Source organism: Stegastes partitus, unplaced genomic scaffold (genome assembly GCF_000690725.1).
Source record: "Stegastes partitus isolate 25-593 unplaced genomic scaffold, Stegastes_partitus-1.0.2 Scaffold1859, whole genome shotgun sequence".
Lineage (NCBI taxonomy): Eukaryota > Metazoa > Chordata > Actinopteri > Pomacentridae > Stegastes > Stegastes partitus.
This window is the reverse complement of record NW_007579590.1, coordinates 30,748-56,600: the sequence shown is the minus strand read 5'-3', so window position 1 is coordinate 56,600 and position 25,853 is coordinate 30,748. Positions and strand designations below refer to the sequence as shown.

Sequence of the window (25,853 nt, the reverse complement as noted above, 5' to 3'; positions counted from 1 at the left end):
CCAAAATGTGAGTGCAGCTGGAGTCACTGTAGTTCTTATATATTTAAATATTTCCCTTTGTTAATAACTACTGTATAAATAAAAGGAATTTCTCCACCTTTGCCTAGCATCATAAATCTCTAATACAGAAAATAACATACAACAGAAGGTTTTCTTGGAGATCACTGGTCATGCATCAGTTATAGATCAAATTGTTTTACGTAGAGTGGGGTTGTATCACAAAAACATGTTTTTAAAAAAGTACATGTATTAAAAATACAGGAATCTCTTTACTGTTTACTTAATATATCACATTTTTACTGCTTAAAACATATCAAGTGTTACAGAAAACCAGTCCGTATATCAGATGTATCTGCTATGGCAGCTGTGAAATCATTTAATTGAGTGCTAATTACTATTAATGCCTTATAGACACAAACATTTGAACATGAATTAAAAGTGAATATTCTTTAAAGGGATACAATAAAGCTTTATTCACAAGAGATGCAATTCAGCAAAACTGAATGTACCAATGTTACCTTGCCCCTAAACTCAAGTTCAAGTCAGTGATTAGTGTTTTTTTTTTTAAACTTACACTTCCATACACAGTGGAAAACACCAGTTAAATGACTTTTATATGTAAAATCTAACTGTACCTCCCCTCTGTGTTGTTTTGTGGCTCAGATGATAGAACAGAAAAGCACTAGTCTGTTTTGTTTCTTCTAACTCGTTTATTAAAAGACTCTTTTTTTCTTCTTCTTTTTTTTTTGTACATAGTGTTAAATACAATCTCTCAAGAGACCAGAGGTCTGAAAGCAGATGATGAGAAGAACAGAGGTGTGATCATTTTTGATTGATGTCCTTTCAGGAGATCGCCGGCACAATATATCACTCTGTAGTTATTTTAAAACTCGATGCTATCAATCTTCATTTGGAAACAATATAGAATAAATCAGAGGAAATGTCTTTAATTCATAGCATATCTGTGCAAATCAGGGAGAGTCAGGTCCCAGAGCCCATAATCCAGCAGCTTCCTCACACCAAAGGCCGTAGAGAAACATCTATAAATTAAAGCCTTCTATCTTCCATCGGGGTGGCCGTGCATCTCTGGTGTGTAAGTCAGGAGAACGATCATGACCCACAGGTGCAGCACCGCCTGGAAAAACAGAAAGATGGTCCATGAATTTAAGAGTTTATCAACACGTTTCCTTTGAGCCGACCTACATACCGTTTCTTAAACACTCACCATGTAGAGGATAACAAAAACTCTGGCCATTGGGTAACGCCTAAGGAAGATTCCCAGTCTTATGCTGTGAAACAAAAAAACAGACATTTACATGGGAACACAGTGTAATTATAGCAGATGAATATGAAAAGCTGTGTGAAGCTAACAGTGAATGCTCACCTGAAGCGGTCAATAGTGCTCGCTGCCTTGCGTACTTTGCCGTACATTCCTGGACTGTCCTGGTCACTGAAGAGCACCGGTGTGTTTCTTTGTCGGGCTCCTGACAGTCCAACACACAGAAATGTAAAAAAATAACTATTTGAGCTCAAATGTGACTGATTCTTTGAATTACATGATCAAATTTTCCTATTTTACCAGAGGGGTGTTATATGAAGCAAGGTGGAAAGGCTTTGTTTGTATCATGGTGGTGGTTTTTCTTTGTTAATAACGTTTTCTTCACCCAGTTTTATGCACGCTCCCATAAAAAGAGGCATTTAATGTGTTTTTTTTTTTTTGTACTTCCACACAAAAAGGACCGATCGTCTGCCGCCTACTTCAGTCAAGAGGAAGAGGCTGTTATGATCGAAAGCTACGAAGAATATAAATATGTATGACAGTACAAAAATCACTGTTACTGCAAATGATGCAAGAGAGGAATGCTAGTAGAAAATAGTAAGTTAACATATTTGTTTTACCACTCAGTGCACTCGCAATTCAACTGCTCACTTCTAACTTTACAGCTGCACATTACAGCTGTTAAACTTTATCATTTAAATATGATACTCCAGAAGTGCATTTAGGTCCGGCACTGTCCCATAATGAAAGATACATGGAAATCACTGTACTTTTTGGACACGTCTAAGTGAAACAGATTTAATTGATTAAATATTCTCTGTGATAAATACCAATAGACTAATTAATTATCTAATTTGTGGCACTCCCAGCAGTGTAAAACAGACTGGGCAAAAAAATCTATAGCAAACATAATTATGCTTTTATGCTGCAACACCAAGTGGTTCTCTGCAATAATGCGATGCCTACAGTTTGTGCTACTGTAACTGCACATCTCTGTTTAACGGCATTACTATCATACGGCTCAACAGGTTTGCAGATATAACATATTCCCTCAGTACAGAATCTGTATCACTCGTAGGAAATATGGTCAGAAAAAGAGTTGGTGAAGTGGCAGTGCTTCTTATAGCCAATGTAATGCAAGAGCCTCCTCCAGAGCAGGCTAGCTGTGCAGCATCAGTTACCATGGTGAAGGATAAGCTCAACATACCTCGCTAACTCCGTAATCGTGCTTCATGATACACCCCTCTGTTTGATAATCACTAAAACAAATGACCAGTCAATCAAAAAACGACAACACATGCCAGCCTCTCCTACCTGGTCCCTCCAAGCCGCTCATGTTGATGGCTGGGCCTCCACTCGGTCCCCCCTGAGCGTTCTTCAGCTGCTGCTCCAGGCGCTCCAGCTGGAAGACCAGAGAGTTCTTCTCGGTGCCCAGAGCCTCCAGCATCGTCTGCTTCTGGATCAGAGTCTCCGTCAGCTGGTGGAGTCGATTCTCCAGCTCCGTTTGGCTGCTGCTGCTGAGAGTCTTGTTGGTCAACTGGGAGAGTAAATACATACCAGGGTGAGGTTTTAAAACATCAAGACTGTCTGTCCAACTGCTACATTGATACGATAACATAAACCACACAAAGCAAACTGACCTGATTCCTGAGTTTCTGGATTTCATCTTCTCTGTCTTTGATTCTGCTCTGCAACGTGGTTTTGGCTCGATGCTGTTCATCCTCCAGGTACTGCAGCTCCTACAAAAAAATACATAAAACATCTCATACAAGCACAACTGTTTCTTATAGTTACCATTTTAAGACATTACTACTCTGTCTTACCTGTTTGTAGCGCTCCACCTCAGCCTCCACCTCCTGCTTAGCTCTGTTCTGTAAAGCCTGTTGCTCCTGGAGCTGCACCTGCTGCTCTCTCCACGTCTCTGCCTCCGCCAGGGCCTGATTCTCCAAATCCTGCAAGTGCAATAACATCACTGATACCTCTGTGGTCTTTTCTAATGCAAAGATTTCAGATGTTGGCATAAATTACTGAGATGACTCAATTTTAACACCTTCAAAGTCAGACAGAAAACATACAGTTGCTTCATTTCATGCAGAAAAATGCTTTTAAACCCAGAAACATTCCAGCAAAAGATTTTCCACAGCAGGATTCGTACATTATGACACCACTGAACCAGCAGCCAGTAACAGCATCTCACCTGTATTTCTGTCCGAAGTGTTTGCACCTGCCCCTGTAGTTTCTGGATCTCCTCCCTCTGCAGCTCCTTTTCGTGTCGCAGCTCCTCCAGCTCCAGAGCCATGGTTCCGCTGCCGTCCAGAGTTTCCAGACCAGATCCCTCCTTCAGACTGCTGATCAACTTCTCTTTGGACTGCAAAAACATTTAAAACATGATTGGATTCAATTGAGAAGAAAACAACAGCACAAGTAAAGCAAAACCTGGAAACAATGATGCCGCATTCTGAGTTAGCTGCAACCTGGAGAGATTCACGTAAGTGCTGATGAAGAAGAGATGGTTCTCTAGAGAGGCTGAACTAAACCTTACTTGTAGGATGCGTGAAGCTTTGTGCTTGTAGTCCTGTAGCTCCTGCTTGGCAGACTCAGCTGCAGCTTTGGCACTTTTCAGCTGCTGCTGGAAGTCGTCCACCCTGAGCTTCTCCTCTGCTGCTCGCCGCTCTGCTGCAGTCACCGTCTCTGCGAGGGTTTGCCTCTCAGCCTCCAGTTTGGACAGACGGCCGGCGCACTCACTCTGCACGAGAACAGAGAATTAAGACGTCTCGTAACTTAAATGTGTCCAGTTTAGACGTAGCTGCCATAAATCAGGAAAGATGAATGTCGACATGTGCACCTGCATCTGTCGGTAGCTGTCCTGTTCCCTCCTGAGGGCCAGGTCAGCCTCTCGCAGCCTCTCTTGTATTGTTTCGAGAGCCTGAGAATGCATGCTGCTCCCTTCTGTGTGGTCTTGCATAATTCTGAAAATAAACAAGGGAACAACTTATAAAAATGGTTTAGCTCCACAAGATATTACAGATAGGTTAACTCCATTTTCTAACGCCTTAAAACCAAAGGTGACCACACTTGTTTGGTTTTGGAAACATCTCCTGTTCTACATTAAATTCTGTACCACTGTTACTAGTTTAAAATAAAAACTAAAGTCTCATCTTTCTTCTCTTTCTTTTAGTTCTCCCTGAAGCTGCTCCAATTACCTCCACTCTTAAGTTTCTTTTATTTGTCCCACTTCTTTGTCTTGATCAACTGCCTGGTTTTACTCAGTTTCCTCTTTTATTCTGTTGACGTTCCTTTGACTATGTTTTTATAGTTCTACCTCTTTTGAATCTCGCCAACATGCTCTATAAAAAGCTGCGTCTGATCTCCACTTCAAAAGGTTCTCACAACAGTGTACCTTGACTTTTCCTTCTGTGCCTCCTCTAATGCTACACTGCGGGATTTCAGGAGCTGATCAGCTTCATCGAGTCGGATTTTTAGGACTGCAAGTTGACCGTCTTTGGCAGAGAGGGCCTCCGTTAGGTCATCAACCTGAGACCGAAGTTCTCGTAACGTGCGATCAGTGTGAGACTGTTCCGTGTTCCATCTGTCGGCACGTAGACGGGCCTGGTTCAGTTCTACAGCGAGAGACAAAAAATGTAAAACAGAGGGAGAGTTGTAGAAATATAAAGCACTGCTGTTGCTGTTGTGTTTTTTTTCTTACCATCTTGTAGGTCTTTTGCTCTCTGGATGACTGAAGCCATCTCCTGGTTGAGGGAGGCCACCTCACTGCGCAGCAGCTGGTTCTCCAGACGCAGGCTGGACAGGATCTGGCTCTGTGGCTCCTCTGAAGGCGGAGGAGGCTCCTGTCTGCTGAACTCCTGAGGAACAGCCAGGCCCGAGTCTGAATTGTCAGGTGTGTCTGTCGTGGCCCAGAGAGAACACACAAAAACATTACATATATATTTATATAGACAAAAAAGAAAAATGTTGTGGCTGTTGGGATTCTTGTGTTGTCCAGCAATAAACCGTTATACTGAAGCATCTATATCAAGCCATCTTTTATTTTATGCATTATACAGTGAATACATTCACGCTCTAGTTGTGCTACTGAGCTATTTTTGTATGAGTGTGTCCCCAATTTGTGTATGCACATGAGGACAAGTATGCACGTGGATGATGCACAGTCCTGCCAATAATGTCACACCATTCCACTGATCTTCTTTCTTTGTTAACCAGGTTTTCTTCATCAGATTCTGTGCATGCTCGAATAAAAGAAGGTGTGTAATCCATCATTTGACTCTTTCACACAAAATGGGTCGATCATGTGCCGCATGCTTCAGTCAGAGGTACAGGTTGTTATAACAGAGAGCTATAAAGAATAAAAAACTACTTTCTAAGATGACTGTATATAAACAATGATATGAACAAAACTTTAGCATGTTTACAAAAAAACTCCACAGGGTCAACTTTACCTTTCCCAGAACAACATTCTCTTAATTGTATCTTAGAATTTTTATGCCTGAGAGTGAAGAAATATACTTTTTCCCCCAACTGACTGAAAATGAACTCCATTATGTAAGTGTTGTTCATCAGTGTGGCTGTGCTCGTACCTTGGCTTAGTTCTTTCGCAGAGCTTTCCTCTGATGTTTTGATGCTGTGAGCAGACAGTGAGCTCATGCTGGAGGCCCTGGATACAGCTCTGGTAGAGGGGGGAGTGGATGGGGCTGACGGGATGGTATGGGGAGTGGTAGAAGGGGGAGGTGTTGGGTTTTGGACCTCCGCAACTGGAACTACTGCCTTCACAAGTTCCCTTCTTGAATCCCTCCTGTTGCTGACTGGAGGGTCCGAGCTGTTCAGAAAGTCAAAGAGCATGTCATCGTCCACATCCTGCTCGCTCTTTCTAGGCCTCACAAAGCCAGACGGGGTCTTGGCAGAGTTGGGAGGGCTGCTGCCAGAACCTGAGGAGGTACTGGCCACATTGGCTGTTCCAGCCAGCAGGGTTGCACTGGATCTCTTGATGTTTCCAGCTGCAGCAGAGATGAAGCTCGGTGCGTCATGAGAGGATGCATAAGTGTGATGGGTCACAGCGGGGTCGGCTTTGTACTCTGCAGTGTTATAGTCAGCTTTAACAGCAGACTCTCCTTCATAGGATAACGAAAAGGAGGATGTTCTTTCCTGGTTTTTGCTCAAGGCAGTGGCCGCTCCTTGGTCCACTTTATTCAGGAAATCTTCAGCTCTCCCAGCCAAGTCAGTAAACCAAGACATTTTGCATCCTAGTGGCAGAAACACAACAGCAGAATTTAGGAAAATAGGCTTCTTGCACACTGAGGTTTAGTTAACAGACACTACATATATTTAGATACTAAACAAGTACTTTAACAAATATGCCCTCTTAAAGGATAAAATGTAGAGTAGAATTTTAAAATGATCCCATACAGTGATGTTCCAAAACCTAAATGATGGCCTAAAGGTCAGGATAAATCTGGGTAGCAAAAAGGCAAAAGGTTTCTCTCGTTACTACTCATGAGATGCTCTTGAGCACAGCCTTTAATTCCTAAGTGTTCAAGAGAAGCTGCATCAAATTAACCATTTCAAATCAATTAACTACTATACAGTCTGAAAATCAACCTCTTGACCATTGTATGCCTTATGCTTTTGACAAGCTTCTTTCCAGATTGCTGTGGCCTTGGATAATTCTTTAAACCTGTAACAATGTACATTGTTCATCCACACATTTCACACAACTCTCTGTGGGACATCACAGTCAGTCAGACTATGGTGTAATAAACATTTGCACTGACCTTAAACTTTGCATTTATTGACTGTGTTAGGCCGATCCAACATGCTCTATTCTCACTTGTTTTCTGTATGTCAACATTCATACCTATTTCCTACCATCTGATTTTCAGTCATTTGGGTGCAAAGGACTTTACAGTAAGTGGCTTCAAACCAGGTAAGAGCAATACGTTGATATGATCCAAAACTGAGAGTGTGACCCTTTTAGAAGTCCCATATGTTGGCATATTTTTAGCATGTTATTAAAAAGCAATGTCCAGAATGTGTTTTTCAATTGTTCCGCTCAAAATACAAATCAGATGATTAATTTTAACACGACTGTATAAAGGCTGGTTTTGGTCCTGTTCTAAGTGCTGCCTTCCATGCCCCCTTCAGGAAGAAGACTCTCTGTGTCTATAATTGACAGCGCAGGGCAAAACAGTTGACGGCATTGCAGCTTACATATGGGAAGACCAGCACTTACTATAGGTTCTAACTTTCTCTCCAAGTGATCATTATACATAGAAATATCACCAACTTTAAAGCACAGCTCCTGTTTTTAACTGCTGTTTGAGCTGGTGGTTCTATGTGTTTTTCAGTTGCGACCAAGATGAAACATTAACACTAAGGAGGCAGGGTGGCAGTTCAACAAGAACAACTTTGTGCTAAGAAAAGAAACCTGAGGTGGAAGCTATGGTTTCTGTTGCTTTGACTGAGCTGAACAGTCCCGGCAAGGGGCCAAATGATTCATCCTATTTCTTTTCCTCTGCATCCAAACATGCAATGACTGAGACAATTAAATCAATTTTTGATACCGTCTGCCACCCTCCTTCAGATAAAACCGCAGCAGAGAATCTTACCTGACCTACTGATATGTGTGCTGTCAGTAGGTCAGTGTTTATGAGCATCAGCTTGGTATTTGCTCTCAAGTGATTGGCGCTTAACATGCAATCGAGTGCATTTCAGTCACTATTTCATACATGTTCAGTTATCCTAAAACAGAAATAGAAAAATATTTAAATGAGAACAGATTCATTGGGAATTAGGCTGTACTAAAACACAGTATTTCTGAGCACAGAGAACGGGAGAGACGCAGACAGATGTAAACACCTGCTGAGTTTTTACTGAAGTGCAACAATCCCAATGGTAGCATTAGCTACATTAGCCACACAGTACTATTGTTGTGATGCATTTCCATCAATAATAAAAACGATTCACTAGGTCTTCAGTTCCTAGATGATATACAAGTTTCTTCACATTTTCACTGCTTTTAATTTACACCTCCAAGTTTCTATAACATACAATGGACATTAAAATTGGATTTTCATTACATGGGACCTTTAAACAAACATGATGACAACAACAGATGAAAAATCACTAAATAAAAATGACATTCGGGCCACAGCTAAAGTTAAGAAGCTCCTCGTCCAAACCTCCAAAACAGATTTGACTTAGGACATAAAACTCTTCTATAAAGGTATCATTTCTACTCAGCTAGCATGCTAACCAGGTAATTTAGCACAGTCAGAGCTGACCTGTCAGTGTTTTTTGAAGACAACACATTGATTCTGTTAAAAATAACCATTTACATACAAGAGTTACTGCAGAAGTCACCAGCAGCTGGGCAGCGTCATCCTAAAACTCGTGTAAACACAGTTTGTTAAGGATTAACTCCATCGATGCTAAAGCTAACATGCTAGCTGGCTACCTGAGAAAACATTCACACGTACCGTTTGAAACAAGTCGTGAATCTCAGAATGTCTCCGGTGAGCTGGCTACCGACCAGGTTTAACTGGCGAACATGAAAAAGTGAAGTGGTTCGGACAAACACAGTCAAATGTCATTATCTGTCACAGAGGATGTCAGGGAGCTTCTCAATACGTGGACCAGGAAGCGCTGCGAGCAAGGACCCCACAACAGAGCGTCCTCGAAGGAGCCTGATCAGAAATGAACCAACGAGCGCAGCACCCGCCTCCTGCTTGTTTACACATATGAATATAAACAACAACACAGTAAACAAAGCTGAGGGCTGTACGACGAAGCGAGATTAGTATGTTAGCTAGGTATGTTGAGCCTAAAGTCAGAGAGAGATTCTGAAGTTCCCTAATATTTAATTTAGTAAAGTTACATCATTGTATTGTAGGGTCTTAACCTTCAGCTTTAATTTAGTGAAGTAAATTCGTATTTTATGTAACATTAAATTGCTAAGGCAAGTTTATATCCTAACTAATCCTGCAGAGTCTTAACCCTAATTTTTAAACATGTTTATTAAATGCTTGATATCAATCTTCTTTCTCGACTGAAAAGCAATTCGGTTCAATGCCTGTTCTAAATGTTCTGTACAAATAACAGTGACATAACTATTGAGGTTTTACTGCTTTAAATATTTTACTAGTATTTATTGACAGTGTTTTGCAGTTTTGCATGCAGCCTTTTGGTGTCATGTTGCCTCCTGCCTTTGTATTGTCTGTCAAAGCACTTAAACCCTTGTTTTCAAAAAGACTTTATCAATAACTTTTTCTTCTTTTTTTTTTTTTACATATTTGAAGCTAATGCAAACAGACATTTGTAGTTCTGCAATGGAGTCAGTGTTGGCCGTAGTGAAGAACAATTCAAGCAAAATTAATTATCCAAGCAGGAATTGTAATTTAAGTCTGCTTCATTAAGCTGCATATTTCAGAAACATAAAATCACACACTGAGCAGGAGACTTGTGTTGCCACAGTTTCACTTCAGAAAACACAAACTGACACAGAAGTTATGAAACAGTGCCTCTTTATTTTTTCCGCACTCACTCGAAAATGCATATTTACATGGCATGCCACATCAATACAGGAACTGACTATGGACACAATCGATAACACGTAGAATCTGCTCTGGGAGTTAAGGGCAGGGGAGTTTATCCCATGAACAACCAACTAAGAGATAACAGAAACGAAGCCAATACTTTTATAAGCAGGCCAGCCATAGAAAAGAGTTCCTCTTAAATCGGGTTGTTTCAAAGACTTAAAAAGTGACAAATGTCCAGATAAATGGAGGGCCGACGTCACGGTCGAGTCAGAGATGGTAATCATCTATACTCTGCAAAAAAGAAAAAAAACCCACGAGGCTGTTCAAATTCAGGATGGACTTCGAGGGCACATGATCGTACATTTAGGGGGAAAAAGATTTACAACATTAATTCAGTGTTGAAGAGGACAAGCTGGTCAACTCCAGCTGATGTCCAGTAATTTCAACAACCTAAGCCTTCTAAGATAGTGTCCTCGTTCAAGGTAATAATCCAGAAGCGCAGTGTCCTTTTAGAAACAAAAAGACCCAAAAAAAAAAAAAAAAAAAAGGAGTGGACTTCAGACAATCCAAAAGAGAGGGAGAGAAGTTAAATACATAAAAAAAAAAACACAACTCAGTATACGAGTTTGTCTGTGATAATGCAAAAATAACAAAACGACAGATATCTGGACAAGTTTCTTCCAGGAGAGATCCTTTGAGAAAAGTGAGTTGTCTTTGTTCAATCAGTATTTCCTCTGCGTTTGGATGAACAGTCTGTTGGATCAACATTCAAACACACATCCTCACACACACTCACTCTTACATTTTTCCCAAACGCACACACACACACGCACTCACGCTCTCTCCTTACACATGCAATGTGGTTTCTGGATGAGGGACAGACCACTTCAGATCAGGCCCCTCCTTTTCTTGTAGTCCTCCAGGTTGAGGGACCTGCGGGGGGCGCCGTCCTTCACCGGCAGGGCGTTGGAGCTCACAGACAGAGACTTTGCCTCTGCAGAACACAAAAGCAACATTACACACTGTAACTAGTAATCAGATTACATTGCAAACAAGCAAAACATCCAGCTATCGATACAGCTTCTGAGCTGCACCAGGAAACGTGAAGGTAAAACCATCTCACCTGCGTTGGGAACCTGTAGGTCAATCTTAACGTCAAAATCGTGAACTTTAAACAAATCTTCTGAGAGGTCAGTGGTTGGCTTGGGGACATCTTTGTCTTTCGGGTTTGCTTGCCCCTGGAACAAAGGAGGACAGAAAAACAAACTGTAAGATCTCCTCATCTATGATTCAGGTTAGGGCTTGTTAAAGAGCACATATTTTGCTTTTCCTCATTCCTTAGTCTGCAAACTTACAAAGTCTCATTATTGTAGTTATGCATGTTCGTGTAAGTCATGTTCTCCCATAGAAAACACGGCTCTTTACCTGCCTCAAACACCTCATGGGAAGTTCAGGCTTATTATAGGATTACAAATTTGTAAAATGCCTCCCCAAAAAGCTAGTTTAACACGCCCTCAAACAAAAAATAAGCAGCTGCCTTGTGTTCCATCATTATTTCCTCACTAGAGTCACTTCCACGAGAAATATTTGGTTGCTTTTTGGAAGAAGGGCCACGAGCTAGAAGGGAATATCGTAGTCAGAGTGGGAAGGATTTGTTGAACCAATGTAGAGTCTGAGAAACATAATGTGTTTGTGAACAACAAAGCTAGAAACACATTCTAGTAGACCCAAATAAAGAAATTAAGAACCCAATAATGAGTATAATGTTGGTGCTTAGACCCTCTGAACCCCAAGAAGATTACTGAGTCTTTTTTTAGCTTCTGTCACATTTTTACTCACTGTGGGCTCATTTTCAAAAAAAATTCAAAAGTTTCAAAAGTCCCGCACCTCAACGAAAACAGAACAACCATGGCTGGAAATAAAGAGACCTCACAAATGTCTTTTGTGCAGTCTGACAAAGTAATAATGTTGTGAAAAAAAATTATAAGGTGAATTACTAATTCAACAAAAGCTGAAAAACGTAGAATCACCATGTATATAGTTTTTCAATATTCCTCAAGGTGTTACTAATACTGGAAACAATGGTGACCCCTCACAGAACACATTATATCAATTTTACCATTTACAGGTAACTTAGTTTCCATAATTGTCTCCTCTTGCTCTGTTAAACACAGCCAGCAGTTCAGCTGAAAAGTCACTGAACTTTAATCACATGACTGTTGGTCGCAGGTAAGTTACTAATGGATTCTCTGTTGCAGTTTATGTTTGGTAAAATTCTAAAATAAACATGTAGAATGAAGTGATTTTGATGAAATATCCTATTTTTATAGCCTACATTTGGTTGTTCTTTTTCAACAAAACCAAAAGTCACATATGATTACTTCAAGGACTGCTGAAAAGTGGAAAATCCAACGATTCGTCCAATTTTTACAGTTTCTTGCTTTAATAAATTCTGTAATTTTGGTGATTTAAAACAACAACATGCATTTCTAACCTGCCAGCAGGTTTTGGGATTCAGAGGGTTAGCGTAGGAATACTTCTACAAAAGAAATTGTGATTTGCTAGCCTTAAAAGTGACACTTTGCCAATAATTTAGCCATTGAAACAAATTATTTCAAACAAAGAGTAGAACTACAAATTTAAAATTTAATGGACAGATTCTAACAATCATAGAAAAAGTCTTTCTAGACAAAATCCAGCACCAAACAGTTGAAACCACCAGCTCCTGTGCAACAACCACACGGTTTCCAGTCTGCACGACATTTATCCTGAACAGGAGTACGACCAGGATTTGGCATCATTTCCAATTAACTAAACAAACTCCTGTTTAATAAGTAAACACTTCTGCGTTCACTCTCCAAACATCTTCACTGTGGGAGTTCAGGGAGTGCTCTGCTTACCAGTTTGTTCTTCTCTGCACTAGAAGCATCGGCTACCGACCCAGAGCCATACTTCTGGTTCAGGTGGGCGAGAATAGCTGCATGGACTGACGGATCTCTGGCCTGCAGAGCGAAGAGCAGCACAGCAACAGATTACAGCAACACAAGCAGATTTGTCATATGAAGAAGTATAGTACATATAGCGGGTCTTGTGCCAGAAGCAGAGCTGATTTAAATAGCTAAGACTGTGCTTGTGAAATATAAGGTGGCCAAATTTAGAAGGCAACAGCTGCTGCATACATATTTAATTTACATTTAAGCAAAGAAACACATCTGATCTGCAAATACAAACTATTAAAGAAGTGAAATCAGGGCAACGAAAAGCCTCAACACGTAGGAAATAATACATTAAATAATAATTCTAGAAAACTTACATTCGACACCATGGTGGGTTTGCACTGTCTTCGTGTGAAAGGGTCCATTTGTTGGTTTTTGGCATTTTGTCCTTCAGCCTGTTGGAAAATAAACAGGAAACTAAGCATTGGGATATTTCAACAACAGCACAGCTTTGACATTTGATTCACAACAATGAACACTCCCATAAAATAAATAGGCAGGATATATTTTCCATTCTGTGCAGCCTATGAGGTGGTTTGAAACCTGACAGTTTAACAGAGCTAAAGCACTATAATGGGGACATCCGGTGCTAAAGTTACTGGACTCTAATCTCCTCACTAACGCTGCTGTGAGGCCTGAAGTGAACTGAGGTGGAACTGAACACTGTCACGCTGGAGCGCTGCCACATGAGGAAAACATCTGAAATGTAGGAGCATTTCTAGAAGGGTAGTAAATACAGTGTTTGCAGCCAGAGAGACTGCTGTTCTCAGGAAACACAGTTGTAGAGATGGAACCTGTCCTTCATGTCCTGAGATGCTTTTGTTGTACTTGTGTCATATTTGTTTGGTTTGTTATCAACAAACCAACTTTTCGGCACTTCCATGTTTGAATCTTGAACAGTGTTTAATTTAATCATAAACGGGCCAATATGTAATCAATAATTCTGCCTTATTATTACGCCGAACAGTTTTTTCTCGTTCGAGCCTTAATATTAATATCAAAAGTCATCTCAGGTAACGAAGCAGATGTATGAAGGTGGAGTGGGAGGATCACGTACCACAAGAGCTTTCTCAGATTCAACAATGTTCCAGCTTCTGTTCCTCTGATTAATGTAGCTGGAAGACAAAAACAAAGTCAGAGTTAAAGATAATGACACAGTAATGATAATAAGGGCTGTATTTTAAAAATATGACATAAAATCCTCTGGTTTTTGTCTTTGCCTTAAATTAATGTCTGGAGGCTGTCGACCCATTTTTTATTTCTCCTCTCTGGAAAGTTTTTCAACCAGCGATAAGAAGAAACCCGCTACTGCCAATAGAAAACACTTTACAGGGATACTTACAACTTTATTAAAACAATCTATCTTGACCCTTATAGCATGTATCTGAAGCCAGGAACTCCACCTCCTGATTTATTAAAAACATCTGCAGAGTAGGGTTGCGCGACTAATTGCATTTTTTTTTTCTGTTCTATTTTCCAGCTACATATGAAACCAAGATAACTGAGAAGAATTATTGCTCGGCCAAATTCTGTTTTGCAATGATGCTCTCATTTTGTCTTGCACAATAAGTCCAGTGCACGCCTTTGCTTCACAGCGGTGCACGTTCATCGTCCCCTAAAAGCCCAGACGTTCAGCGGGTGTTAAACTGTTCACCCACTAACAGGGAACATGAGCTGGGTTAGACTGAGACAGGCTTGTGTTTCCCTGCAGATGGTCTGTTGTTGCAACAGTAAACCTCCTCAGCTACAAGAGGAGTGCAGGAGATGTGTTTGGCTGAGGAGCCAACGGTACGAAGCCACCGTCTGTCAGATTATGGCTGCAAGTCAGAATCCTGCAGTGCTTCAGAACTTGTTCTCAGATAGCAGGCAGATGATGGTCAACCCCTCTCCTATCTCACAGTTTGGGAAGAACCTGCTAATAAATCGCTTGCGGACGACCTAATTTTCTAACATTTATCTTTTAAATTAGTTTTTCAGTTGAATGGGATTCAATTTACAGAAATCTACTGTTCAATGACCAGTGGTTGATCATTGCATCATGCTTCCAAAGTCAGTGAACAATCATGGTAGCCATCAAGATCAAGATGACAACAAAGACTTTCTATTCTATTCTAAGATCACTGTATTTACTTTAAAAAAAAAAAAAAATCTGAAAGTTGTGTTACTGCAGACAGGTTTAAGATTGTTTCTTTGCGTAGGTTTTGCTGACCTGATGGCAGAGATGTTCTTGGTCCTCTGTCTGTCGAGAGCTTCTGCTCTTTCCTCGAGCTCGTTCAGCTCATCCTGAATCACTTTCACCTTCTCACCGTCTCCGCTTTCTTCTGCCATGGCCTTGAATCAAAACATGTCATGGTTAGAGTAGCTGTTCAGAATTTACTATGATGAACAAACTTCCTCTTTTACATAACATTATGTAAGTTGGTACGAGAAGTAATTTTCTTTTACCTTATCTTTGAGTAACTGTGTTTTCTTCATGGCATAGTTTGGTGGCGCTTTGCGGAATCTGTCCTTCTCTTTAACAATCTGCAGAGAATTTAAGACAAGAGTTTTACTGTAGTTAATAACACATGAAGCCAGAGAAAACACAAGAATCATGAAACAGACTTACATCCTCAATGTCTTTGTCGTTGAACTTATAATTCAGAGCTTCTTTGATGGACTGCTCCTTCTTGGTGATTTCGTCAAGAGTCGGAACCTGCATCCCGGCAACCATCATCTGCAAAACCAACAAATAAAACCTCAATCTAAGCCACTTTCTTCCACTTGATCATTTCAGAATGAAGTTGAAGTTTCTTCTGTCTTTTTTAATCCACCTACCGCCTCTTTCCACTTCATGAATTCGCTTTCTGTAAACTCTTGATTTGATACGAACTCAAGCCTGAAAACCCGCGTGTCACCACCATGCCTGAGGAAGATTTAGGAGCATTATAAGGTCATAAGGGCATCAGCGACAATGAAAGACAGAGTAAAAACATCAACTGATACTTGATGATCTGATTTAAAATGCTGAATATATCAGTGACAGAAAACTGACCTTAATTGTAATCCCTTGTTTGTTCGTGTTGATCCGAGCTGGTAAACCTTCGCCGTCTCTACTACGTCCACAATTTCAGCAACCTGCCAACAACAAGAGAAATTAAATCTTAATTTAACTGAAACTACTTCTTAAAAGTGCCAGAGACATTACTTAGAAGCCAGGCTCACCCTATAAACTGGTTTACTGCTGCTGTTTCCGATGCCTATCCTCACAAAGCAGCCGGTCACAGTCTTAGCGAAGAAGGGCATGTGGCACCAGCGCTCCAGCTTGTGTCTGGACAGACGGATCCTGTTGAGCTCGTCTGGGAGTGAAACTGGCTGCGACTTCGGTGGAGTCTCCTCTTTCCTGTTGGCACAACACAGTTCAAAGATATTACTTAAAATCAAGAGAGAAAATGTGGTGCTGTGGCTGTAGATGTATGTAGTTACTGTTTATGCTGGCTGTGTAAGTTAATCACATGCTGTTTGAACTCTTAACTGATTAATTCGGATGCTGTTTGTTTATACAGAAGTCAGAGATGCTGCAAGTTTTCTCTTCTGTATTCAAGCTGTCTTTATTGCCTAATAATGTAGCGTTTAGGTTGTTTTCACTCTGTATGTTTATAACTTGACGCTAATTGCGCATGCTGTGATCTGAGCTAAAGCTATTAATGCCGTGAGCATTTGAGAGCGCTCATTTGACAGAACATGTTTGTTTTGCACGACATTATTTTCCTGATTCTACACAAAAAGAGGCAATGGTCCTATTTTTTTTCTGGGTATATTAATTGTGGCATCTACTACCATCTAGAATCACATTCGCATCCTCTCTCTGAGTAAAAATATCCAGCATACCGTGACTCTGTGCTCAAGCCCTGTAGAGGTCAAATTATCATCCAGCCAATGTTAAAGGTCAGAACTCCAACAACAGCAAATGTACTGCTTGAAACACTTACTCGTCGTCATCATAAGACGATGAGCGCGAACTCCTGTCGCTTTTGACGGATGACTTGTCATCGTCTTCGTCCTCTTCCTCCTCGTCGTCGGAGTAAACGTCGCTCGCCTTCAGGGGCAGACGTTTGGCCAACAGTTCGGCTGCAGAGAGATGAAACGTCAGCATCTGGAGAGGACTGAACAGTCAAATCACAGAGGAGTAAAAACACACCGACCTGTTTTGTTTTTCTTCTTCTCACGCTCGGCTTTTAGCTCTTCCATGGCCTGCGACTTTTTGTCAAGTTTTTCGTCACGTTTGGATCGCCTCTCCTTGTTGTGTGACATGACCTAGAGAGGGGAGCAGATCACAGTCACACATAAACACAAAGGAGAAACAAAGGGTGCAGTTAGCCACGTTTCCATATCACTCCTAAATTCATTATAAGCAGAGTCTTGAAATGTCACAAAACATTTCAGAAAAGAAAAAGAGCATTAGGCTTGTTTCCATTAACTGCAGTGGAGCGAAATAATTAGGCTGAATAACGTCATCAGAAGGAGGCAGTATATGTTACATGGCTTCAAAAAAAACTGAAAACAAAACCAGCAGCATGTCAGCCACTAAAAAACCTCCAACAAGAAGAAATAAACAAAAGGTTGGTTAGAAAAAAATAACAGAGAGACCTTCAAGAATTGTTTTCAGACAGGAAAGTTCTAAATATTATTTCCTGTCAGCTGGTATCAGCCATGTTTCATGTCGTCTGAAGGCAAAGACAATAAAAGCAGCTGATCAGTCAGGTGGCGTAAATGTTCTCTACATCAGAATATTTAAAAAAGAAGGTGTTTCCATCTCCAATTATGCAACTTTTTTTTCCATACGAAAAGTCAAAAACTACTTCAAGCAAGCATGTAAACATTTGTGATACTGGGCACTTTTCCTCATGTAATACTTTAAAATAAGCATTAAAATACATGAAGACAACACGGCTACTGCAGCACTACATCAGCATAACTGTAATGTTGAGTTGATGACATGTCTGGACATTCAGACGCGAGCAAAACACTACCCAAGATGTATTTAATTTTTTGGCACGACCTTCTTCTTCTTTTTTTTTTAAAGATATTTTTTGGCTTTATTAGATAGGATAGAGAGAGAGAGAGAGAGAGAGAGGAAAGGGGGGAGAAGAATGGGGGAAGGACCTGCAGCAAAGGGTCATGAGTGGGACTCGAACCCATGACCGCTGCGTTGGGGACTATAGACCCTATACATGGGACGCCAGCTCAACCAGGTGAGCCATAGCGGCACCCCGGCATGACTTTCTGATATTGTTTAGAACGTCCATGACACTAAACTCACCACTTGTGTGTCTTGAACCTGAGATTGCTTCCGTTTTTCTTGCTCTTCCTCCTGCTTCTTTTTCTTCTCCTCTTTCTCTTTCTTCTTTGCCGTCTTCAGCTTCTTCTTAATTTCAAACCTTTGAAAACAAACATAACATTGAAATAAATAAACCGTGAGCTTAAACACAGCGCTGTTATATCGCCAGACTTTGCTTCATGCATGAAGTGTTTTTGAATTTCATTACAAGTCCACTGCTGAGAAATTTCACAAAGCTGCTGTTTTTCAATACAAGTAAATGTCAGGAGTGTTTTTTTTTTGGTTTATCTAAACACTTGGTCCACTTATCTTTGGTATAGAGCAGTAAAAAATTAATCGATTGATACATTCATTGTCAACTATTTAGATAATAGATAATTAAATGTCAAAATTCTCTGACTCCAGCCTCTTAAATGTGAATATCTTCTGTCATCTTGCGCTTTAGGAAACACCGACTGACTTTTTTCACATTTTATAGGCCAAGCAACTCATAAATAAAAAGAGTTTTTAATGCCAAGAAGCATTTAGCAAATTTTCACTCCCACATTGTTGCCACTCACCGTCTCTTTAGCACCTCTCTCTTCTCAATTCTGTTGAACAGCTCCTGCTCTCTCTCCTTCTCCGTCATCTGCTCCAGGCGAGCTCTGTCCTCGGCGTCGCCCATCAGGTCGTCGTCGTAGCCGTCCCTGAACACCTCGTCCTCGGAGGAGTCCGAGTCGGAGCTGGAGGACGAACTGTTGCTCTCCGAGTCGGACACCTCGCCTGAGGATGTCAAAAAGAGTCACAAAAACAGGGATCAGCTGGTTTCAAACACAATCACATTACAAGGTGAGGACGTCCTAAAACAATAGGACGGTTTGTCTAAAAGATGATAGAAACAAATGATATCACTGATAATTATTAACAACAGTGAAGTCTTAACATATATAGTATTAATTGTAGGGTCAAGGTCTTCCAGCAATAGCCATGTATTCATACTCAATCATTTTAGTTCGTATTCCTTGTTTGTGTTGTGGATTTTAAATTAAACGCGTCATTTTTTTGTAGGATTAAAAGTGCCTTCACATGCACGAAGGATAAGATAAAACAAGATAAAACTTTATTCATCCTGAAGGAAATGTTTTTTGCCAGATATTGCACAACAGAAGAATACCGTGCCCAGTAGAAACCGCTGCTCCTAAAAGCTGTAATTCTATCTCATTAATACCAGCCTGAGTGTTTATGCTGAACTGTGCTTCACCTTTATCAGAGCTGTATCCAGTTACTACTAATGGAAACTAGACATTTCCGACGGCGCCTGCTTTGCATTAGAAGTGCTCAGCTGAAGCGGTCGTAGAGGTGAGCGCTGACTGAAATGAATCTTCTAAAACAACCTCCATTTTGGACATTTTTTGACTGCAGATTAGTGCCAAATCAAGCAGGCAGTAATGGAAGGTAGCCACCCCTGCTGTGGCCTGCTGTTCTGTAAAAAACTAGTCACACCGCACACAGCAAGAAGTCAGAATGTTCGTATTACACATTAAAAATGCAGATTATGCAGGCTGACTTTTTTTTTTATTATAACAAAAGCTTGTTTGGCATGTGTTCTGCTGCTCAGTGCTTTGCTGTCAAATTAAACAGATCTGCAGCCTTAAGCTTTTGTATAATTATTTTTTAGGGGATTTCTTGCCTTTAATTGACAGTAAAAGTGGAGAGAGAGGCGGGAAACGCGATAGCCGGCAAGGAATCAAAACAAGGACTCGCTGCTCAAAGCATTTGCTTCCATATGATGCACACCCTCATCGCTCGACTGTAAAAACTTAAAAGCTGATCCAAATTCTGTTCCTTGATTACATCCATTGTGTTTGGTCTGCACCGAATGTCTCATCAACAGATTTTATGTACAGCTTTATCAGGCAGTGAGGCTGCATTTTAAAAGGTTCAAATGGAGTTGAAAGTGACACAGTACTTTCTCGAGCTGGTAAATAAAAGCAGCCTGAACCGGAGGGCAGTTACAGCTTCTTTCAGCGTGACTAATGTGATTAAAACCAAATATAAAGTGCAAATCGAGAAAGATTTAATTATTTGTTAGTGAGTAAATGCTATCCCCTGGGGTGTTTCCTATTAGTAAAAGAATAATGTATTTTTATGCATTCACTTACTTGCATTTTTAAAAATAACCAAAGTCTCAATCCTAAAACCCACTAAAGGGTTTAAAAGGCATGCTATTATTATTTTTTTAGCCAAAGTTACACCATGTATCAGTGCCAGAAACTGTAAAAACAGAAGAATAATTGAATTTTCAACTTTGCAACGGTCAATAATTATAATTATGTGTCGTTCCTTCAGAAAATGTAACCAAATCTCAGCATAAAATTGTGACATTCCATCAGATTCACTTTATTCTACATGTCTCATGTAAACGTTCCTTAAAAAATAAAACATTTGCATCAGATTTTGCAGAAAAGTAAAACTTCTGTGCTCCTCCGCGCAACCGTGAAGCCATTAAGGACTCAGCTGCAACCGATAGTTGCATAACAAAAATTCTGAGACTTCTTGGCTGAATGGCAGAATGTGTTTACCCAGAGCAGAGAGAAGACACATATGGAAACAAGTTCAAAATGCAACTAGTAAAATATCTTTCGCATGCAGAGTCCCCATTTATTTCCTGTACTTGTCACACCCATGGGTGCTTTGAAAGATGCTATGCAGGCTCATTAATGGGTGTTTTTTCCATTTTTGTGAGTGAAACAAATAATCAAAGAAATTAAACTTCCTGTTTCACTGCACAAAGGATACTTCTGAGTTCTCTCTTCAAACTATGGTTGTTCTGTTTCCATAGAGGTGCAGGTCTTTATACTGCAGTGACATGAGCCCACGGTGAGTAATAATGTGACAGTAAAAACATCCGGTAACTGCTTGAAGTTCACGTGGTTTAAAGATAAGTTGTGATGCGGAGCTTTTTATAGGTGAAGCAAATATTAAATCACCTGTGGACTACCTAACCTGGATTGGACACTTAATCTGGAATTTCTAAATGACCTAAAATTTTCTCAGGTTTTCCATAAATGTGTGGATTCGTGCATCTGATAACAATGTGTAGCAACACGAATGAACAAACAACAGCTTCGAGGCTGCACTGTGTGCCACCTGGGATAAAGGGGATGACAGAGTGAGTCATGTAATCCCAGTCACCTGAAGTACCTGTGGCACCCTGGTGATGTGTTCATCATATGTCTCAGTAAGCTGTCACGAAGCTGAGGGCACGCGCTATGAATGTGTGCAGTTAGCTGACATCTGAACTGAACTTTTATAGTAGCTGTGGCTTATTTAGGATGCACTAATTCCAGAGTGTGGCTCTTAGAAAAGAAGCTTGATGAAGACACATACCCTCCTCTGGCGCAGAGCTCTCGGCTGAGCTGTCGCCATCTGAGCTGCCGGACGCCGTTGCTTTATTAACCTTCTTCTTCGTAGCATTCTTCTTTTCAGACCCTTTGCCCGGCTTAACCTTCTTTTTGCCTTTGGTGCCACCAACAGTCCACTAGACAATAAGGTGAAAAAAAACATCAGTTTTTTGCAAAATAACAGCTGTAAGTGACAGAGAATAGCAGCCTATTCTCTTGTGTCTGACATGTCCCGAATTGAAAAATACGAACGCTGCCATACCTCGTCATCACTGTCAGATGTCTCAGAGTCTGTAGAAGCTGCTGGTTTGCTAACGGGCTCCTCCTGCTCACCCGAATCAACCCTCTTCCTCTTTGCCAAAGACAGCAGCTCCTGAAAATGTCAACACAGAGAAGTGGTTCAGAAATAACACCCTGTGCAATAACAGAGCCGCAAAGTTGAAAAATGCCCCATGCAATGGAACCCCGCTCATACTGGGCGATGGAAATGCTTCTAGGTGATGCAATCATGAACTAAATACAGGTGAATAAGCTGAAACTGTGTGGACGATGAAGGGCGAACACCTCAGACTCAGCTCAAATAGCCAGATTTGAATGCTAAACCTGAGGAAAGCTTCCAAATTACCATAATTCTCACCGACTAGCAAGAACAAAGGTGTATTTTTGTTCAGCAGCCCACAGGTAGAATTATATATGACCAGTAGTCATTAAAAAACATTTTGGCGGTGAAGTGCAATTTGTCTCAACAACATTTAGGCATAACGTTGATTCAACATACTTGTCTGATCAGACGCAAAAGCAATAATGTGAGGTTGCTTATTCTAAGAATGTGGAAAAACAGCCTTAAACTAGGACACGTCCCACCTGTGTTAAAGCACAGAGCCTCCATGACAAATCTGAATTAAATGCAGTTTCTGTGCCTTTGTTAGTATAACATTCAGTGTTTCTGCTGACAGTCACAGTGAATCATACAGAGTGGGCTGCCGACTTGGTTTTCAGCACCAGAGCCCTCTATGGCCTCAAGATAACTGGAGAGATGCAGATTGAACAGATCAGAGGCTAAACGATTTGGGGAAAATATTGAATTGTAATTTGTCTGACAGATATTGTAGTTGGAGTTGTAATATGTGTTGGTTTTTTGTGTTTTTTAAAGCCAAGTTTCTGTTCAATATTCACGGTGTAACTGATTTAAAACATGTGACAGAGCTTTATCACATGAGATGCCATGAAAAGTGCGACAGTCACACAAGGAGGATGAAACATTTTTGTCAAAGCATTGACAAGATAGTTTAAACTCTGGGTCAGACACACTAGACAAGAGTATTAAACAATAAAACTGGGCTTGTGTCAGTCGAACCACAGCATGCATGTCTTAACCACACAGCATACGTTTGATCAATGGGCTTGAATAAACAACTCCTGAGGAATTCAACCTGCTTGAATTAAACAAAACTGAATTGCAGCATTTGTTTCATAAATAACTGAATTGTTCCAAATTACAATTTCATATTCAAAATATTAAAGATCAAAAGTTGGAGCATTAAAGGAAGAACCTCCAGAATGATCAACAGCTTCACGCCACAAGCTATCAGGATGCTGAACTGTTGATCCAGATATGCAAACACTTCTTTATTTAAATTGCTTTAAGTTGTTGGATCCTGAAGAAACGCTCTCTCATCTCGCCTGTACTACTGTGTATGTACAGCAAAATGACAATAAACGTGATTGGAAAACAATAAATTCTGTACTGGCAGAGGTGAACCTGTCTCATCTTCTTAATTCACCACCTTGTTGCACGTGCTTTGCCCTCTGTATAAAAATGTGCACGATATAGTCGGACATTTTGGAATCTTCATGGACAAATTGAAAGTAATTTTATGCCACAAGAACCTGGAAACTGCTATCTATGCTTTTACCAGTTTGCAATACTGTAACTGGGGTTGACAGTCAAACCATACACCACTACAGATTGTTCAGAACGCCGCTGCCAGGCCTCTAACTGGTACAAAGAAAAAAATGCACATCTGCCCACTTCTGGCTCATTTACATCAGCTGCCAGTGAAACACACAGCTGAGTTCAAAATTCTACTACTTGTTTTTAAAACCCTTACAGCTCCATGATGCACTACAGATATATTACCTGCATTTTCTGCTCCTGCATCACTTTGATCATCATTATATTTAGTCCTCACCTTTTTTCCATTGCTTTTCGGTCTTTCTGAAGCTGCCCTAGTAACGTTCACTTTCAGTTTCTTTTTTGCTGTTCTGTATTGAATAGCTGACTTAACTCGCGTTTTCTCTTTCAACTCCACCTCTTTTTTGAAATCTCGCCAATATGCTTAACTGCGGTTATCCCACTCATATGGTCGTCTGCACACATGTTTATATTTGAGTTTTCTGTGATTCTTGACACTTTTTCTATGCATTCATATGAACAACTGCATATTTTTAACTTTGTGCCTTGCATGGGTTTTCCATGCAAAATTTTGGAGGGTCTTATCCGTAATATTGGACAACAAATAATAATACTGCAGGTCTTAATACTTAGTTTACTCCGGTAAATTTGTATTTTATATAATTTTGCAGTGTTTAAGCTACAATAATTAAATTACTTGGGTAAATTCACATGAGAGAAAACACTGTAGTGTCTTAACCTCAGTATTATCAGCAATTTCCCTGAGGTTTCCACCAAAGGGATCAATAAAGTTCTATTCTATTCTATTCTATTCTAAACTTACTGGATACATTTGCAGCCAGTCTTATTTTTCTACTGGAAGGCACTTTGGCAAAACAGCTGATAATTTACATGAGATATGTAAATGACAATGACTGGACTTTTACAAAGGTAATTTAAATCCTATTTTATAAAGCTACAGAGAAGTCAACTTGTGGATCCAAAACAGTGCTCAGTCAAACATTGGGTGTTATCTTTCATTTGTAGGTCACAGATTTGGCCTGATTACAATGAGCTGTTTTGTTGTGTTGCTGAACTTTATTGGTGAACCTTATCCCCTTCATCAGCACCTGTACCTGTTCTCTTTCAACATTTAAGGTCACCAAAATTACTATTAAATGACCTTTGAAATATAACAATCTCACTCCAGCTGGTTCTAATGCGTTTCTGTTGCAAGACACAAATTTAAAAATGGTTATAGCTCTGTATATGTTCAAATAAGGCTAATTTCAAGACACATAGTTTGAGAACCGTTGCTCTTGCTCGCTTGTGACATTGATGTGGTAAAGAACGGAGCATTGACAGACAGTGGGATGGTCTCACTTTGCCCAGAGCACAGTTTTACAATAAACCAACTTCAAAACAGTGCAATTATCAGGTAAAGTTTGAAGGTTTCTGGGCTGAGCTGAGGAGCCAATGCTTCAGGGTCCTCGCAGAACCTGCTGCCAGGTACACTACACAGGAGTTTAATGCAGATCGGAGCTGTTATACCAGCGTGTCAGAGCAGATCTCGTAGCTGACATGAGTTTGCCAGCTCTTGTTTGACAACAACACCGAAATAGAACTTCAGCTCTGCGCCCATGACGTCATTCAGGAGATAAGGTTCGAGCTGAACCAAATGCGGCTCCAGTCAATGGAAACACATCTTATTCTAGTTTAGTGTGGAAGCTAACAAACAAACCCCCCAAGAGTGCGCAGCCAAGCAGCTCACTCCTCAAATACGAGTCAAAGGCCTGTGGCGCGGCATTTTCGTGGCAACATAACACTGCATGATGGCTAACGTTGAGTACATCTCGTAATGTAACCGTAGCACATCTCAGCTAGCTTTCTGTACAACCTACAAACATTTCCCACCGCGCTGGACACCTCCAACAAACACTGGAGGGAAACCTAGCAATGTTTTTTGTGGTAAAAATGCCGTGTTTACCCTGGAAGGATCGTAAATAAGACGGGCCCCACTCTGAGCGAGGCCAAACACAGCGCAGTCAGTTAGCGCACGTTAGCTTCACCTCGAACTGTTGACAACCTAAGTAGCCGCCAGTCGGAGCAGAATGAGAAAAACGCACACTCACCTGGTCTAAATTATCGTCGCTGGCGCTGTCTTCGGAGTCGGAGTCAATCACGACTCGACCTTTCCGCTTCTTTACATTCACCATGACTAGCTGCACGGCTAACCTGCTAGCTACCCCTGTGTCGTCTGTCCGAGGCTAGCAGCTGAGGCTACCTAGCTCTGCAGTCAGCCACACAAAGGCGGTACTGAGCATGCGCGCTCTGATTGCCAGCATAATTACAGTTTATACTTGCGAGCGACATATAAAATCCCACTGGTGCTTCCCATATTATTTAATTAGTACATCTGAAATAGAGAAATC

At 40.7% G+C, this 25,853-nt stretch overlaps 2 protein-coding genes across 2 annotated transcripts; both read right to left on the bottom strand.

Annotated features, from left to right (window-relative positions):
- Positions 1-690: 690 nt before the first annotated feature.
- Positions 691-8,962, bottom strand: golga5 (golgin A5). Its single transcript, XM_008302704.1, has 13 exons — positions 8,770-8,962; positions 5,875-6,537; positions 4,986-5,183; positions 4,680-4,899; positions 4,125-4,248; positions 3,822-4,025; positions 3,477-3,647; positions 3,103-3,231; positions 2,920-3,018; positions 2,594-2,816; positions 1,385-1,484; positions 1,226-1,289; positions 691-1,135 (listed from the first exon to the last, which is right to left on the bottom strand). The coding sequence occupies exons 2-13, from the start codon at positions 6,527-6,529 to the stop codon at positions 1,058-1,060; spliced, it is 2,265 nt and encodes a 754-aa protein (XP_008300926.1). The 5' UTR covers positions 6,530-6,537; positions 8,770-8,962; the 3' UTR covers positions 691-1,057.
- An 834-nt stretch (positions 8,963-9,796) lies between these two features.
- On the bottom strand, positions 9,797-25,722 carry rtf1 (RTF1 homolog, Paf1/RNA polymerase II complex component). Its single transcript, XM_008302702.1, has 18 exons — positions 25,554-25,722; positions 21,790-21,900; positions 21,514-21,664; positions 18,705-18,906; positions 18,127-18,244; positions 17,009-17,120; positions 16,796-16,934; positions 16,029-16,206; positions 15,859-15,941; positions 15,642-15,729; positions 15,433-15,540; positions 15,270-15,347; positions 15,034-15,155; positions 13,882-13,939; positions 13,142-13,219; positions 12,729-12,830; positions 10,952-11,066; positions 9,797-10,822 (listed from the first exon to the last, which is right to left on the bottom strand). The coding sequence occupies exons 1-18, from the start codon at positions 25,635-25,637 to the stop codon at positions 10,716-10,718; spliced, it is 2,034 nt and encodes a 677-aa protein (XP_008300924.1). The 5' UTR covers positions 25,638-25,722; the 3' UTR covers positions 9,797-10,715.
- Positions 25,723-25,853: the final 131 nt, after the last annotated feature.

Coding starts and splice junctions, on each gene's coding strand:
- golga5 (XM_008302704.1), bottom strand. CDS start 6,529: ATGTCTTGGTTTACTGACTTGGCTGGGAGAGCTGAAGATTTCCTGAAT. Junction 4,900..4,985: donor AGCAAAAGACCTACAAGATG/GTAAGAAAAAAA, acceptor CTCTCGCTGTAG/AACTGAACCAGGCCCGTCTA. Junction 4,026..4,124: donor ACAGCTACCGACAGATGCAG/GTGCACATGTCG, acceptor GTTCTCGTGCAG/AGTGAGTGCGCCGGCCGTCT.
- rtf1 (XM_008302702.1), bottom strand. CDS start 25,637: ATGGTGAATGTAAAGAAGCGGAAAGGTCGAGTCGTGATTGACTCCGAC. Junction 21,901..25,553: donor GCGACGATAATTTAGACCAG/GTGAGTGTGCGT, acceptor TGACATTTTCAG/GAGCTGCTGTCTTTGGCAAA. Junction 15,348..15,432: donor ACGACAAAGACATTGAGGAT/GTAAGTCTGTTT, acceptor AATTCTCTGCAG/ATTGTTAAAGAGAAGGACAG.